Below are 18,361 nucleotides of genomic sequence, written 5' to 3'. Positions count from 1 at the left end.
ATTGCCGGGAGAAATATCAGTAACCTCAAATACACAGGTGACACCACTCTTGTGGCAGAAAGTGAAGAAGAACTAAAGAGCCTCTTGATGAAAGTGAAAGAGGAGAGTGAAAAAGTTGGCTTAAAGCTCAACATTCAGCAAACTAAGATCATGGCATCCAGTTCTATCACTTCATGGCAAATAGATGGGGAAACAATGAAAACAGTGACAGACTATTTTTAGGGGCTCCAAACTCACTGCAAATGGTGACTGTAGCCATGAAATTAAAAGATGCTTGCTCCTTGGAAGAAAAGCTATGACCAACATAGCATACTAACAAGCAGAGACTACTTTGCCAACAAAGGTCCATCTACTAGTCAAAGCTATGATTTTTCCAGTAGTCATGTATGGATGTGAGAGTTGGACCATAAAGAAAGCTGAGTGCCAAAGAACTGATGCTTTTGAACTGTGGTGTTGGAGAAGACTCTTGAGAGTCCCTTGGACTGCAAGGAGATCAAACCAGTCAATCCGAAAGGTTTGATTCAGTCAATCCTGAATATTCATTGGAAGGACTGATGCTGAAGTTGAAACTCCAATACTTTGGCCACCTGATGCAAAAGAACTGACTCTTTGGAAAAGACACTGATGCTGGAAAAGATTGAAGGCAGGAGGAGAAGGGGACGACAGAGAATGAGATGGTTGGATGGCATCACCGACTCAATGGACATGAGTGAGCAAGCTCCAAGAGTTGGTAATGGACAGGGAAGCCTGGCATGCTGCAGTTGATGGGGTCGCAGAGTCGGACACAACTGAGCAACTGAAATTAACTGATATAAAAATGTACACATATTTTCAAACACTGTAGGGGAAGGACCAGTAATTCCCTCACTTTGAAAACTAAACTAATGGGCCATCTTCAGTTATCCATGTGAATCCTAGGAGCTAGGACAACTTTCTCTAGAAAACTTTCCCTGGTCCAATAGGCCTAAGTGCTCCTCTTAGATGTCTCCAGAGCACTCTGCTTACTCCAGTCCTAGCAAGTATTACAGTACATAGGAATTGCCCAGCAAGACCCCTCTGAGGGTAATGTGATTTATTATAGGTCTTATTACTGTCTCACAGTAATCTTGACCTCCTAAGGGCAGGGAGAATGTCTTATTCACCGTCAGATCCCAACCCCAGTAGATGCCATTCATAAGAGATCTCTTTATTTAGAAAAAACATTTTTTTGTGTGTTTTTGGAGGGAGATCAGTCCTGGGTGTTCATTGGAAGGACTGATGTTGAAGCTGAAACTCCAATACTTTGGCCACCTCACGCGAAGAGTTGACTCATTGGAAAAGACCCTAATGCTGGGAGGGATTGGGGGCAGGAGGAGAAGGGGACGACAGACGATGAGATGGTTGGATGGCACCACTGACTCGATGGACATGGGTTTGGGTAAACTCCAGGAGTTGGTGATGGACAGGGAGGCCTGGCGTGCTGCAGTTCATGAGGTCACAAAGAGTTGGACATGACTGAGAGACTGAACTGAACTGAACTGAACTGAAGGGGTTATTTGGTATTTTGCTTTTTGTTTTCAAAAGCTCATTTCATGCTTCTGGGTCCTAGCTGAACAGCTCAGTGTTTTCCCAAGTGTTCTATAAATTGTGACAAGTAATTCATACATTTTAATTTCAAAATATTCTTCCTACCACTTTCTACAAAAGGAATCTAAATTCTCTGCAATAAATAAATGAAATTATATTAATTCTTCCATATGATTGAACCTGGAACAATCTGATTGGGGATCTAACATCTCAACAAAGAAACATAATTTTTCTGCCAATTAATTATCTTTGTTAATGCATCAAAACTTCGTGTGATCAAAATAAATAACACACTTAGTGTGACTAATATCAATTAAAATGTAATTGTATTTCAAAGTTAAATATTATAAACAGTAATAGATGTGCCTATCAAAAGCAGTAATACAATACTTAAATTTATTCAGAAATTTTTCAAAGCACCACAAAATCTTTTGTTCACCAAAACTCTACACAAGATTTCTATTTTCTGTCTGTGATATCTAAGGTCAATTTTTTTAAATTATTTTTTCAAAGATTCGTTGTTTTTTTTTTTTTAATTTATCTTTGGCTGTGCTGGGTCTTTATTGCTTTATTACTGTGTGCAGGCTTAGTCTAGTTGTGAGGAGCAGGGGCTACTCTTCGTTGAGGTTCTCAGGCTTCTCATTGTGGTGGTTTCTCTTGTTGTGAAGCATGGGCTTTAGGCACATGGGCTTCAGTAGTTGCAGCTCCTGGGCTCTAGTGAGCTGGCTCAGTAGTAGTGACACACAGGCTTAGTTGCTTCACAGTGTGTGGCATCTTCCAGGACCAGGGATCGACCCCATGTCACTTGCATTGGCAGGCAGATTCTTAACCATTGGACCACCAGGGAAGCTCCTAACGACAATTTTTGAAAACTGCATGTGTGAGTGACAGTTGGGTGGGTGAGAGAAGAAGTTTAAAGTCAAAATAATAGCTAATGTAGGAAATCATCAATATATTCAGTTCTCTTCAGTTGCTCAGTCACGTCCGAAACTTTGCGACCCCATGGACTGCAGCATGCCAGGCTTCCCTGTCCATTACCAACCCCCAGAGCTTGCTCAAATTCATGTCCATTGAGTCGGTGATGCCATCCAACCACCTCATTCTCTGTCGTCCCCTTCTCCTCCTGCCTTCAGTCTTTTCCAGCATCAGTGTCTTTTCCAGTGAGTCAGTTCTTCGCATCAGGTGGCCAAAGTATTGGAGTTTCAATTCAGCATCAGTCCTTCCAATGAATATTCAGGACTGATTTCCTTTCAGATTGACTGGTTTGATCTCCTTGCTGTCCAAGGGACTCTCAACAGTCTTCTCTAACAACACAATTCAAAAACATCAATTCTTCGGCGCTCAGCTTTCTTTATACCCCAAGTCTCACATTCATACATGACTACTGGAAAAACCATAGCTTTGACTAGATGGACCTTTGTCGGCAAAGTAATGTCTCTGCTTTTTAATATGCTGTCTAGGTTGGTCATAACTTTTCTTCCAAGGAGCAAGCATCTTTTAGTTTCATGGCTACAGTCATAATCTGCAGTGATTCTGGAGCACCCCAAAATAAAAGTCTGTCACTGTTTTCATTGTTTCCCCATCTACTTGCCATGAAGTGATAGAACTGGATGCCATGATCTTAGTTTTTTGAATGTTGAGCTTTAAGCCAACTTTCTCATTCTCCTCTTTTACTTTCATCAAGAGGCTCTTTAGTTCTTCTTCACTTTCTGCCACAAGGGTGGTGTCACCTGTGTATTTGAGGTTACTGATATTTCTCCCGGCAATCTTGATTCCAGCTTGTGCTTCATCCAGCCCAGCATTCACACGATGTATTCTGAATATAAGTTAAATAAGCAGGGTGACAATATACAGCGTTGACATACTCCTTTCCCAATTTGGAACCAGTCTGTTCCATGTCCAGTTCTAACTGTTGCTAGTTGACCTGCATACAGATTTCTCAGGAAGCAGGTCAGGTGGTCTGGTATTCCCATCTCTTGAAGAATTTTCCACAGTTTGTTGTGATCCACACAGTCAAAGGCTTTGGCATAGTCAATAAAGCAGAAGTAGATGCTTTTCTGGTACTCTCTTGCTTCTTCAGTGATCCAGCGGATGTTGGCAATTTGATCTCTGGTTCCTCTGCTTTTTCTAAATCCAGCTTGAACATCTGGAAGTTCACGATTTATGTACTGTTGAAGCCTGGCTTAGAAAATTTTGAGCATTACTTTGCTAGCATGTGAGATGAGTGCAATGTGCAGTAGTTTGAGCATTCTTTGCATTGCGTTTCTGAGGGACTGGAATGAAAACTGACCTTTTCCAGTCCTGTGGTCACTGCTGAGTTTTCCAAAGTTGCTGGCATATTGAGTGCAGCACTTCCACAGCATCATCTTTTAGGATTTGAAATAGCTCAACTGAAATCCCATCACTTCCATTAACATCAATATATTAATGGATTATATTTTAAACTTGTGTTATAAATTTGGGTATTTGGAATTTAGAATTCATTCTCCACTGCAGTAGCTCTCTATAGGATATAGTATTATATCATATAAATATCTACAAGATAGGAAGGGACATAGTATATATCTATGGGATTATTGGGCTTCCCTGGTGGCTAAGATGGTAAAGAATCTGCTTTCAATGCAGGAGACTCAGGTTTTACTCAGGTGTGTGGGGAAGATCCTCTGGAGAGGGGAATGGCCACCTACTCCAATATTCTTCTCTGGAGAAACCCAGGGACAGAGGAGCCTGGTAGGCTACAGTCCATGGGGTCATAAAGAGGCAGATATGACTGAGCAACTAAGCATACATAGGATTATCAGCCTAGCACTCTTTTCTCCTGGGAATGTCCATTGTGCCCTATGGCTATTGGTGAGCTGCCATTTTCTACCTAACCTTGACCAGTCAGATGACCCCAAACAGATACTTTGCCCAGTAATGGACATCTGACCTGAAATTTTAAAATTCAGAACTTAAAATATCTTAAAACCAACTTTTTTGTTGGTTGAAGATCTAAGTTATAAATTACAGAACCATAGCGGTCATGTTTCCCAATAGTCTTCAGTGATAAGATGAGGATAACACAAAGAAGAGGAGAGAGGAGAAGTGAAGCAAGACCTGGAGGCAGTAGCATCCCTTACATCTGTTGTTCCTGAGGTTGAGCTGCATCCCTGCCCTTCTTCTTATCTAGTGATCAACCATTCTATGAATATCATGACCTAATTCATTTTCTTCCTTCCTTACACTAGTGCAAGCTGAGTATTTGTCAGTTGCAGTCAAAAGAAGTCTGATCAGTACACACAGAAAATAGTACTGATGAGGTGGCTTCTCAGGCCAACTCAGAGAAGTTTATCAAACAGTGATAGTTCTAGTGCCATTGAAAAAAACCTTGAGTAATATTCCATTGTGTATATGTACCACAGCTTCCTTATCCATTCGTCTGCTGATGGACATCTAGGTTGCTTCCATGTCCTGGCTATTGTAAACAGTGCTGCGATGAACACTGGGGTACATGCGTCTCTTTCAATTCTGGTTTCCTCGGTGTGTATGCCCAGCAGTGGGATTGCTGGGTCATATGGCAGTTCTATTCCCAGTTTTTTAAGGAATCTCCACACTGTTCTCCATAGTGGCTGTACTAGTTTGCATTCCCACCAACAGTGTAAGAGCCATTAAAAAAAATACATTTGAATTGGTTCTATTGAGATGGATGAAACTGGAGCCCATTATACAGAGTGAAGTAAGCCAGAAAGAAAAACAACAATACAGTATACTAATGCATATATATGGAATTTGAAAGATGGTAACGATAACCCTATATGCGAGACAGAATAAGAGACACAGATGCATAGAACAGTCTTATGGACTCTGAGGGAGAAAGTGAGGGTGGGACATTCTGGGAGAATAGCATTGAAACAGGTATATTATCATATGTGAAACAGAACACCATTCCATGTTTGAGGCATGAGACAAATATTCAGGGCTGGGGCAATGGGATGACCCAGAGGGATGGGATCGGGAGGGAGGTGGGAGGGGAGTCCCGGAAGGGGAACACATGTAAACCCATGGCTGATTCATGTCAATGTATGGCAAAAACTACTACAATATTGTAAAGTAATTAGCCCCCAACTAAAATAAATAAATTTATTAAAAAAAAAAAGAACTTAGCTATCATCACTGCAAATAAAACCATTTAAAATTTAAAAAAAAAAGAAAAAAGAAAAAAACCTTGAGCCCTACGTCTGGGTATCCTGGGGTCCATAAGATTGAACCTCTCCTTATCAAAATATCACTAAGCCCCACCTTCTTCTTACCTTCTGCCTCACACCCTACACATCCTTACCTAGAAAAGGACCATCAGTAAGGGAAACAAAGCTGGTGAAAAAGCACATGTGACTCTGTGAGGAAGAGTGCAGCAGCATTATGACAAGGCTCTGGTGACTCCTGCAGCCCAGGAGAGAGATGGTCCCAAGAACAGGAAGGAGTTGGCTCAGGCACAGGTACTTCTATACAGCAATGATCTTTTCTAATCCAAGTGCACCCACATGAGGAAATGCCTGTCCTATAATATCTGCCTTACAGGTCAAGAGTTCATCTTGCAAGTAAAACTGTTTTATTTTGGCCGTCAGGTAAATTAAGCAAAACCTCACACGAGGTCAAGGTACAATTTTATAACCACTGGTTTTCAGAAAATGAATTTGGTTGGGATTTCACAAAGAGAGAATAGCATTGAAAGAAAAATACAGTCAGGACAAAAAGATGAAGAATGACCTGCATCATCCTGAAAAATAGAAAATAATATGTTTCCCTCCCCCAAACTACTACATTCAAAAGCATTTGTGGGTATGTGCGTATGTTGAGGAATAAAAATGTAGCACTAAGATTAAAAATAACCATCGCGTAGGACCTACCATTATAGAACACAGACAAGAATGAAAGGGTGGTTAAACTAAATGAATGTGAATAGCATCATCCTTTTTATCCAACATAAACTAGCAATTAAAAAGATATTTTAAAAAGATTCATAATAAACCATGAAGAATGACTCAGACTATGAAAGAGATGAAGTATTGTGTTTAAATTCTGATCATTTAGAGCACGTTTGCTCCAAGGGAAAAGCTGTAGAAAGTGATATCAAATTTTTAAAAGTAAATTTACTTTATTCTTACTATGAAAATAATACACATTCATTTTATGGAAAATGTAAAAGTGGCAAATAGGAGAAAAGGACAAATAATCAATAAATCCACCATCCAGTAATAAATATTTTGTGTTGCACAGTAAATATATTTCAGCCTCTTTCCAATGCATATAGACATATATTTTTAACAAAAGAATTTATTATATGCAGTTTCTTTTTTTACTTAAAATGAAATTATATTTTCAAATACTAACCGTTACATTTTTCTTTGCTTAACTCTTTAAAATAATCTTTGTTCTAATAAATCAGAGGCATCCACATTTGCACTGGGAAGATCTAGGGCTGTTTTGAATATAAAGAAAAATAAAGTGTTGGTGATTAACTTCTGAATAACAATAAATTCCTTTAGTCCTGCTGCTGCTGTGTTTAGTAGCTAAATTGTGTCCAACTCTTTGTGACTCCATGGACTGTAGCCTGCCAGGCTCCTCTGTACATGGGATTTCCCAGGCAAGAATATTGGAGTGGGTTGCCATTTCCTTCTCCGGGGGACTTTCCCAACCCAGGGATCGAACCTGCATCTCCTGTTTGGCAGGCAGATTCTTTACCACTAAGACACCTGGGAAGCCCTCTTTAGTCCTGGGTCAGATGCTTTTATTGAAAGTCAGGAGCTGTTAAGAAATAAAAGGGCTAAATTTCTTAAACTTTGAGAGTCAGTGGGCCAGCTACAGGACCACTATGTTCTGGGATGAGGTACCCCTACCACAGTGGCTGCTACCAGCCTAAGTCAGGGGACAGGGGAGGATGAACTTGACATGGGGATCTATAGCGCTAAGGAGAGCCAAAATGGAAATGAGTCTGTAAGCAGACCCCTCAGGTCTTCAATGAACCAAGTGGATTAGTCAAAAATTCACCAACAGTAAGCATAGAAGTTGGATAAAGGATGAGGTGAGCAAGAACAAGGACCCACGGGCAGATCTGGGAGCCTCACTCCCTCATCACCAAAATACCACATAACTTCAGCCCCTCACGCACACACAGATAACACAAGGAAAAGGAGAGGGTGCAGGAGGTAGGACTCAGAAGAGTGGGCACTGTTCTGAAAGAGACTATTTTAATCTAAAACAAACTGTTTAAACTCAGAGATAGAGAAATTCTTTAACTGGCATGTTTGAATTTTTCTCTAGTAACCAACAGTTGAAAAACCTTGAGGATCAGTTTTAGAAGATAAATTTTATATATGTGTATCTGACTTACCTGAAAATTTCTAATTCTGCTACCGACTAGATAGTAAATATATTTCAATGTCATTGATCTACTATCACATCATCTTAAATGGTCACACAAGATTATAACTTGAAATGTTTTTTATGCATGAGTTAAGACACAACTACTAAGCTTGTGTGCTCTAGAATCTGTGCCCTAAAACAAGAGAAGCCCATGTATTGCAAACTAGAGATGCCCTTGCACCACCACAAGAGAAGGCCTGCACCCTTAAATGAAGACCCAGCGCAGCCAATTTTTTTTTTTTTTAACTATGAGTTAAGAAATTAGAATGCCTATTTAAAATGTGACTATCATTTGTCCCTAAACTAACTAAAAATTTCCAAGTACCTGTTATTCATGCACCTGTCATTACCAGTACATTCCTGGTAATTTGTGTACTACATCTAGGAAGAGTACACGCTTAGCTCCCATTTTTTAATTCTTTACCATTATCAGTTAAGATCAATCACTCAGTCGTGTCCCACTCTTTGCGACGCCATGAACCGCAGCACGCCAGGCCTCCTTGTCCATCACCAACTCCCGGAGTCTACCCAAACCCATGTCCATTGAGTCGGTGATGCCATCCAACCATCTCATCCTCTGCCATCCCCTCCTTCTCCTGCCCTCAATCTTTCCCAGCATCAGGGTCTTTTCCATGAGTCAGCTCTTCGCATCAGGTGGCCAAAGTGTTGGAGTTTCAGCTTCAACATCAGCTCTTCCAATGAACACCCAGGACTGATCTCCTTTAGGATGGACTGGTTGGATCTCCTTGCACTCCAAGGGATTTTGAAGAGTCTTCTCCAACACCACAGTTCAAAAGCATCAATTCTTCTGCGCTCAGCTTTCTTCACCATCCACCTCTCATATCCATACATGACTACTGGAAAAACCATAGCCTTGACTAGATGGACCTTTGTTGGCAAAGTAATGTCTCTGCTTTTTAATATGCTGTCTAGGTTGGTCATAACTTTCCTTCCAAGGAGTAAGCGTCTTTTAATTTCATGGCTGCAATCACCATCTGCAGTGATTTTGGAGCCCAGAAAATTAAAGTCAGCCACTGTTTCCACTGTTTGCCCATCTATCTGCCATGAAGTGATAGGACTGGATGCCATGATCTTGGTTTTCTGAATGTTGAGCTGTAAGCCAACTTTTTCACTCTCCTCTTTTACTTTCATCAAGAAGCTCTTTAGTTCTTCTTCACTTTCTGCCATAAAGGTGGTGTCATCTGCATATCTGAGGTTACTGATATTTCTCCCAGCAATCTTGATTCCAGCTTGTGCTTCCTCCAGCCCAGCCATTCTAATCAAAGCCTAATGTTTTATAATCCTCTAATCTTACCTCTACAGAGGTGAACAAACATGCTTCAATGTCATCCTGCTGTATCAGGATCAGGGCTGTGCATGTGCAGAAACACAGATGGACTTAGAGATTTATTATGCGAAACCAATTAAGTCAGGAAGACAAAGATAAAAACTACATGATATCACTTATATATGGAATCTAAAATAGGACACAAATGAACATTTCTATGAAACAAACTCACAGAGTACAGACTTGTGGTTGTCAAGGAGGAGGGCCCTGGGGGGAAGGAAGGATTGGGAATTTAGGATTAACCAGATGCAAACTATTATATACAAGGTAGACAACCAACAAGGTACTAATGTATAGCAAAGGGAACTATATTCAATATCATGTAATAAATCATAATGGAAAAGAATTTGAAAAAAATATATATGTAAAACTGAGTCACTTTTCTGTACAGCAGAAATTAACACAGTATTGTAAATCTTATGATTATACAGTGGAAGTGAGAAATATATTTAAGGGACTAGATATGATAGACAGAGTGCCTGATGAACTATGGAGGTTCGTGATATTGTACAGGAGACAGGGATCAAGACCACCCCCGTGGAAAAGAAATACAAAAAAGCAAAATGGCTGTCTGAGGAGGACTTACAAATAGCTGTGAAAAGAAGAGAAGCTAAAAGCAAAGGAGAAAAGGAAAGATATTCCCATTTTAATGCAGAGTTCCAAAGAATAGCAAGGAGAGATAAGAAAGCCTTCCTCAGTGATCAATACAAAGAAATAGAGGAAAGCAGCAGAATGGGAAGGACTAGAGATCTCTTCAAGAAAATCAGAGATACCATGGGAACATTTCATGCAAAGATGGGCTCGATAAAGGACAGAAATGGTATGGACCTAACAGAAGCAGAAGATATTAAGAAGAGGTGGAAAGAATACACAGAACTGTATATAAAAGATCTTCACGACCCAGAGATTCAGGATGGTGTGATTACTCACCTAGAGCCAGACATGCTGGAATGTGAAGTCAAGTGGGCCTTAGGAAGCATCACAATGAACAAAGCTAGTGGAGGTGATGGAATTCCAATTGAGCTATTTCAAATCCTGAAAGATGATGCTGTGAAAGTGCTACACTCAATATGCCAGCAAATTTGGAAACCTCAGCAGGGGCCACAGGACTGGAAAAGGTCAGTTTTCATTCCAATCCCAAAGAAAGGCAATGCCAAAGAATGCTCAAACTACTGCACAATTACACTCGTATCACACGCTAGTAAAGTAATGCTCAAAATTCTCCAAGCCAGGCTTCAGCAATACGTGAACCATGAACTTCCAGATGTTCAAGCTGGTTTTAGAAAAGGCAGAGGAACCAGAGATCAAATTGCCAACATCCGATGGATCATCGAAAAAACAACAGAATTCCAGAAAAAACATCTATTTCTGCTTTATTGACTATGCCAAAGCCTTTGACTGTGTGGATCACAATAAACTGGAAAATTCTGAAAGAGATGGGAATACCAGACCACCTGACCTGTCTCTTGAGAAATCTGTATGCAGGTCAGGAAGCAACAGTTAGAACTGGACATGGAACAACAGACCGGTTCAAAATAGGAAAAGGAATACGTCAAGGCTGTATATTGTCACCCTGTTTATTTAACTTATATGCAGAGCACATCATGAGAAACGCTGGGCTGGAAGAAGCACAAGCTGGAATCAAGATTGCCGGGAGAAATATCAATAATCTCAGATATGCGGATGACACCACCCTTATGGCAGAAAGTGAAGAGGAACTAAAAACCTCTTGATGAAAGTGAAAGAGGAGAGTGAAAAAGTTGGCTTAAAGCTCAACATTCAGAAAACTAAGATCATGGCATCCAGTCCCATCACTTCATGGCAGATAGATGGGCAAACAGTGGAAACAGTGTCAGACTTTATTTTTTTCACCTCCAAAATCACTGCAGATGGTGATTGCAGCCATGAAATTAAAAGACACTTACTTCTTGGAAGGAAAGTTATGACTAACCTAGACAGCATATTAAAAAGGAGAGACATTACTCTGTCTACAAAGGTCCGTCTAGTCAAGGGTACTGTTTTTCCAGTAGTCATGTATGGATGTGAGAGTTGGATGGTGAAGAAAGCTGAGTGCCGAAGAATTGATGCTTTTGAACCGTCGTGTTGGAGAAGACTCTTCAAAGTCCCTTGGAGTGCAAGGAGATCCAACCAGTCCATCCTAAAGGAGATCAGTCCTGGGTGTTCATTGGAAGAGCTGATATTGAAGCTGAAACTCCAATACTTTGGCCACCTCATGTGAAGAGTTGACTCACTGGAAAAAACCCTGATGCTGGGAAGGATTGCGGGCAGGAGGAGAAGGGGACGACAGAGGATGAGATGGCTGGATGGCATTACCGACTCGATGGACATGAGTTTGGGTAGACTCCGGGAGTTGGTGATGGACAGGGAGGCCTGGCCTGCTGCAGTTCATGGAGTCGCAAAGAGTCAGAAACGACTGAGTGACTGAACTGAACTGATTTGTAATTTAATAAAAAAAATTTGTTTAAGGGTCAGGACTGTGAAAATCAGCTCTGGATTTATTACGGATTTGCATTATCCTGTAGTCCTTTACCTTCAGTTCAGTTCAATCGCTCAGTCCTTTACCTTAGGGTCTTTTTAAAATGTAAAATAGAGGCCTGCAGCCTGCAATGCCCTTTGTGTTTGCGTGTGTGTCCTTTCTATCCACTTTGTTCATTTCTTTGATAAACATTATTTGAGCACCAACTGTGTTCTTATAACTTACCCTGAGGCTTGCTCTTCTCACTTCTCATTACTGACCAAAAATCTCTTTAAATTCTCTTCTCTTTCCTCTCCATATAACTAAACATTTAAAATGCACAAAAGAAGAGCTAAAAGCTTTTGACTGTGGGTCTAAGTTGTTAAAGTAGAAGAATGGAGGCTTGCTGGAAGGGGAAGCATTTATGGATTTCAACTGAGGCAGGCTGCAACATGTGGTTACTAAAGAGCTTTCTTTATTTTCTTTGCCTTTTTATCCTGAGTGTGCGTTGGAGACGTGAGAAGATGGGATTGAAGGATAGAAAAGATCTTTGTAACTCTAGCTTGGTCCTTTGTGGTGTGAAGGACTCTAAAGACTTCCAGGTTAGTCCACTAGAAAACTGCTGATTAAATATAGGAAGAACATACAGCACATTAGCAAATTCATCTCTGTTTTCTAATAAGCATACTAATGATATCCTAGTGCCTTGAAACTGGATTCTCCTCTGAATGTGAAGTACCTTGAATACTTATGAACTCCTTGTTCAAACAGCACAATAGAATATAAATCTGAAGAACATCATAGAAAGTTCTTTAATTTCTTTCCCCCGCCCAAATGGTTTTCTGTAACAATTTTTAAAACTATCAAGTTCCCTACCCTACAATTATCACCACGTTCTAATTTTTCTTCCTTTTTTCCCTTTCTCTTTCTGTTTTCTTCCTATAATGGGGGTGGCAGGGGAGGAGAGTAAAATACCCAAGCTCTTTAATTTAGGGCTCAGGCAGGAGAGAGAAGGAATTGAAATAACAAATATATAAAACTAACCTGAGTGAGTCCTTAAAACTCTTTAAGTGTCACCATGGAGACCAGAGCATGAACTGTCTCCATGAAGACTTGAGTGAATTTTTTTGGCTCATCACTTGACTGCTGCTGCTGCTGCTGCTGCTAAATTGCGTCAGTCGTGTCTGACTCCGTGCAACCCCATATATGGCAGCCCACCAGGCTCCTCCATCCCTGGGATTCTCCAGGCAAAAATACTTAAGTGGGTTGCCATTTCCTTCTCCAATGCATGAAAGTGAAAAGTGAAAGTGAAGTCGCTCAGTTGTGACCGACTCTTCGAGACCCCATGGACTGTAGCCCACCAGGCTCCTCTGGCCATGGGATTCTCCAGGCAAGAGTACTGGAGTGGGTTGCCATTGCCTTCTCCCATCACTTACTACCTGATGTCAATTTGGCCAAGGAAAAAGAGATAAGTATAATAAATAAATAAATAAGAACTAGCCTCACACCAGAGAATTTATTAAGGGCAAATCTAGTTGTCCTGGTTCTTAGCATTCAATTATTCCAATGAGTGGGAAGATATCCCAAGAGAAAACGTCCCCTCAACTCATAATTTCCAATGAAAACATCTGATGATATAGCTCCATAAATGCTACAGGAATTAATAGGGAAAGATAATTTCTAGAAAAGATCTTTCTCATTCAGAAGCATCAAGGTGTAATGCAAGTGATATGCTTCTCTAGTTACCACTCCAACTGCAAGAAGACAAGGCTCCTATACAATTTCTTATCCAATAATGGACCAGAAACACTTTTAACAACCATTCCGGGTATTTCAGTTTATCATGTCTATTATACACAACTGTTTTTAATGTGTAGTGAAGTCAAACAGACTTGCATTACATTCTGCATAAACAGGAACACAGGAATCACTTAAATGTTTATTGAGAGGTACCTCAGAATTTCTCCCAGTTAGATTCTATTTTGCAAACCTATAGGCATGGTCCCTTAGTTGATCAAATACTCAATTGAGAGGCCACCAAATGATTATTTTATTTTATATTTTATTTTATGCCACACCATAAAACACAGAATCTTAGTTCCGTGACCAGGGATTAAACCTGTGGCCTCTGCAGTGGAAGCATGGAGTCTTAACCACTGAACCACTACTGATGTACCCTCAAATGGTGTATTTTAGATAGTAGGTGTTCATCAATTAAATAATCACTAACATAAGGGTGAAATTCAATAAAAGTTTTTAAAAAATGCAATAAAAGTTTTAATATATAACAAAATAAGTCAAAAGAAAGCAAACAGTGATGACCAGAATACATAAAAACAAAATGGTCAATGACATTTATTCATCTAGAAATTTAAGCAATTTGAACTTTATATAGTTTTTTTTAGGACAGATCTTGGTGAATGGATATGGAAGGAAAACAAGGATGCCAGCAGCACAGTCAGCTCAGAGAAATGCAAGTGTTTCTCAGATTTGACAACTGATTCTCATTATTTGAGGCTGTTATGTTCTAAAAAGTCACAAACAATTAGAAAATACTGAATCATTGTTCCTAGGGGTAATACAGGATTAGGTTCCTATGAGCCTCAGGTCACATTTTCATCAACTAATCAATACATGACCCAGTTTTAAGTGTGTCTCTGTTTAAACACATCTTGTTTAATATATATTGTTGACTCACAACATTGAAATTACAGCCAATAGCATTGTAACTCAAGTCCGAATGAAGTTTATATAACACACATACTTTCTTCATGAGGCACATCACAGCCTTCTTGCATTTAAGAACACTAGACAGCACTTCTGGAGAAGGCAATGGCAACCCACTCCAGTACTCTAGCCTGGAAAATCCCATGGATGGAGGAGCCTGGTAGGCTGCAGTCCATGGGGTGGGTCACTAAGAGTCGGACACGACTGAGTGACTTCACTTTCACTTTTCACTTTCATGCATTGGAGAAGGAAATGGCAACCCACTCCAGTGTTCTTGCCTGGAGAATCCCAGGGACGGGGGAGCCTGGTGGCCTGCCGTCTATGGGGCCGCACAGAGTCGAACACGACTGAAGCGACTTAGCAGCAGCAGCAGACAGCACTTCAGCACTATGTTTGGGGGCCACCTGAACAATGATATCACCAACAAAAAGGACAAAAATGCAAAACACATGGCACTAAGTAGACTGTGAAAAGAATACTTGTTTACAGGAAGAAGAGCTAAAACAAGAAGGCAGAGTGTCTGACATCAACTGAGACTATGTGTGTGGGATGATTCAAATTTTTTGCCTCTCAGCACATGTCCATAAATGACCATGAAAGCACTGCAAGTAATGACTGGGGTTACATATAAATGTTTGCAAGTAGAGGAATTTGCAAATACAGAATCTACAAGTAATGAGATCAACTGTATTTACCAACTATAGAGAACCTCTTCTATTTCCCTCTGACACTGCTTCTTACTATTACATTGCTCTTGTCTATTCCCTTTTGTGTACCTATAGAACCCCTATTCTTCCTTCTAAACCTTGCTCAGAAAACCATATGCACACTAACCACCTCCTCCTATTACATTTGCCTCTTAAACTCATCTCTATTTTGCACAAATCAAATTATACTGAATTTACTGACATTCTACTTTATTGGCCAAAGAAATTCATTGAGGTCAATGATCATGTCCTAATACATGTATATAATTTTTACTGTGTTTACCATGTGCTAGGCTATCTGTCAAAAGATGCTTCACATATAATACCTTGTTTAATCTTATAATAACACTATCAACCCCATTTTACAGTTGCAGAAACAGAGGCCTAGAACAGTCATGTACTTACCATATCACAAGCTGCAGAACTGGTATTGAAACCTAAAATCCAAGCTTTTAATCATTATATTATGCTAAATAAATATTAGTTACTATGTATGATTGACTCCTTAATATGCACAGGCATGGTATTAAATGCTTTACATAAATTATCTCATTGAACCACTTTATCCACCTCTGTATCTCCAACACATAGCAAAGTCCATGACACAAAAATATTTGTTGGGTTGAATTTATTTCTTCCTACTCCCAAACCTTCTTTCTAAAGCCAACAACATGAGAACTCTCTACAGTTCCAGCAGTGATCAGAATGACTTTCAATGTTACACCACCCTTTTCTCTCACCAAGATCCTCATCCTCTTTCTCATACATATTCTTCTGTGTTTTGCAACTAATGTCTGTGATGACCACAAGGAAAGTCTTCAAAGCAAAAGAGGTTCAGAAGGGAGAGAAGCACTGTCCACTTGAAAAATGTCTTTCTCTTTAACAACAATTTCTGGCAGTGATTTACATTATGACCTAAATCATTATGGAGTAACAAAATCATGGAAGAGTTAAGTGTTTTGCTTGAGGCCTGTGGGGTAACCCCTCTCTGAGGTTAAAGAGGATTTTTCTGCTTCCCAGTGTAGGTTTTGATTTCAAATTAACATAACCTGTCATAGTGAGTTCAAAGTAGGCAAAGAGTTGGTTTTAGGGATAAGAAGTAAAAGTAAGGGAGAGAGCTCGTGGGAAAGGGAGTAGGCGAGAGAAAATTTGCAAGACAGAAACAACAGGATTCACATACATTACATGAATGAAGGGATCAAGGAGAGTTTAGCCTTGGGCTAGAGTCAAAATTATTTTCTTTCAAAGGTGAAAGTATAAAGAGGACAAGATATGAAATTTCATTTCAGACCTTCCTCTTCCCCAGAATATTCCAAATAATCCCCAAACAATAATTCTCAACAATACAGCCAGGAAAATTGACCCAAAGGACAGAATTCTAAATGCTCTACAAGGCCTCATTTTTTCTCCCAATTATATGTGTCATGTTTTTGCTACTGGGCACTGTCATATTTAATAAACAGCAGAATCTCTAAGTGAATTCCAAGCCCAAAACATAATGCAGGGAAGTAAATGTTTCCTGAGGTCAGGCAAGAAGTCAAAATTACCAGAGAAAGGAGTAGACTCATCTTAAAGAGTAGCCAGTGTTCAACTCCCCAGTACATTCATAGTTTCCGGAAAGAATAAAATTTTTTGTTGCCAAGGCTTTCAGCTTTTCAAAAGAAGACACAATCCTCTATTTTCATGTGAAATCTCCTGGTTTTAAATGTGGTCAATTAATTTAAAAGAAAAATGTAAACACAGTGCATGTCAAATAAACTATGTTTGCTGGTTTACCCAGTGGGGGACACAGGGAATATTTTAGGGACCTCTTTCAAATCATTCATTGTGTTTCACTGCCCACAAGAAATGGCAGTCCTGGAGGCCATCCTCTGTACAGACATCTCCTCCTCCTGTGCCTTGGTCTCCTAACAGACTCTGCCATGATTTCCTGGCCTCTGCAGATACCCTCCACCTCCCCTCTCTGTGTGGGTGATCTGTGACCTCTGGCAGACAGGGTCTGGTGGCAGCAGGTCTCGGTGTGTACTAGGGAGCTGCTCTTGGAGGCCTCTTCTATCTCGTCTGCCCTGCCCAAATTCTCAATGCTACACTCTCCATTTCTCCTTTGAAGGTCTGTTTCCCTTTCTTTTCTCTCTTCTGATTTCTCTCTCTTAATGATGTTTTTCTTTCTTTATCTGCTCTTCTTTTCCTCTTTTCTTATTCTTTCCTGTTTATTTCATGCTCTTCACCCTCGTTCTCTCTTACTCTCCTTTCCTCCCCCGTCCCCCATCCTTTCCCTTCTTCTCCAACTCCCAGCACCTAGGAACCCGAAGAGAGCTCGCTCACCAGGAATACACCAATACTGGCTTCGAGTATTTCTTGTGATGGGAGCGGAGGGTTAGGGAGCCCTTGCGCTCCATTAAGTCCGTGGGTCCGATTTCCAACCAGTATTGTCCATGGCTGCGCCATTCCTGGCAGGAACTGTCAGAGCTATCCATGGCGGCCCTGCTGACACAGACCTCAAAGGATTTCTCTCAGTACCTATCCTGCTCCCTGTGCTGACACAGTCCAAGATTCGGCGTCTCTCATCTCCTAAGCAACCTGGGGCGGGGTCAGTGGAAGGGCGGGGCCAACAGAGAGGCCGATCCCTCGAGCTTAACAGCCCTGGTTTCCCAGACAGTGTACGCAGTTACTGATTAGGAATACACTACACTCCCCAGAGTGCCGTGAGAGGAGTGAGCAGGCTACCTACAGCTTGGGAGGGACAACTGCATCCTGGGATATGTAGTTTCACCCTCCTAATCCTTAGCGTGCACGGAGTTAAGCAGGAGCGCAGAGTCAGTTAAGGCCTAAGTGGACCTGAGCCCTGAGCCGGTCTGTTCTGGCTGTCCTTGGGGAAGTTTCTCTTTACCATTCATCATCTGTTGCCACCACACCTTATGCTTACAACTTACATAAATTTGACTAAAAGGGAGCTAGAGAACACCCCTCAAACCATAAAATATGTCTTTTCCATACAACTTTTCTGAGAAAGAGCTTTAGGCTTCAATGAACTCCAGAAGTTTCTTACTGTAAGAAGACCACATTACACAAGCTTAAAAACACAAGACATATTTCACATTACAAGTAGATTCTCTAGTTTGCAAAAGATTTATT

At 40.5% G+C, this 18,361-nt stretch overlaps 1 protein-coding gene and 1 long non-coding RNA gene across 34 annotated transcripts in view; one reads left to right on the top strand and one right to left on the bottom strand.

Annotated features, from left to right (window-relative positions):
- The window catches only part of CFAP95 (cilia and flagella associated protein 95), a 243,907-nt gene extending 226,132 nt beyond the window's left edge, over positions 1-17,775 (bottom strand). For all 33 annotated transcript variants that reach the window (XM_081504761.1, XM_081504570.1, XM_081504507.1 and 30 more), the window contains exon 1: positions 17,552-17,775. In XM_081504761.1, coding sequence (XP_081360887.1) covers positions 17,552-17,703 — 152 coding nt within the window. In that variant the 5' untranslated portion in view covers positions 17,704-17,775. The remainder of the gene's footprint in view (positions 1-17,551) is intronic.
- Positions 12,677-17,749, top strand: LOC145511480 (uncharacterized). The gene is made up of 2 exons (XR_014057893.1): positions 12,677-13,057; positions 14,789-17,749. It is a non-coding gene; the product is annotated as an uncharacterized LOC145511480 (long non-coding RNA).
- Positions 17,776-18,361: the final 586 nt, after the last annotated feature.

This window comes from Giraffa tippelskirchi, chromosome 1 (assembly GCF_054371585.1).
Source record: "Giraffa tippelskirchi isolate mGirTip1 chromosome 1, T2T-mGirTip1v1.2.pri, whole genome shotgun sequence".
In the NCBI taxonomy this organism is placed as follows: domain Eukaryota; kingdom Metazoa; phylum Chordata; class Mammalia; order Artiodactyla; family Giraffidae; genus Giraffa; species Giraffa tippelskirchi.
This window is presented reverse-complemented; position numbering and strand designations above follow the sequence as displayed.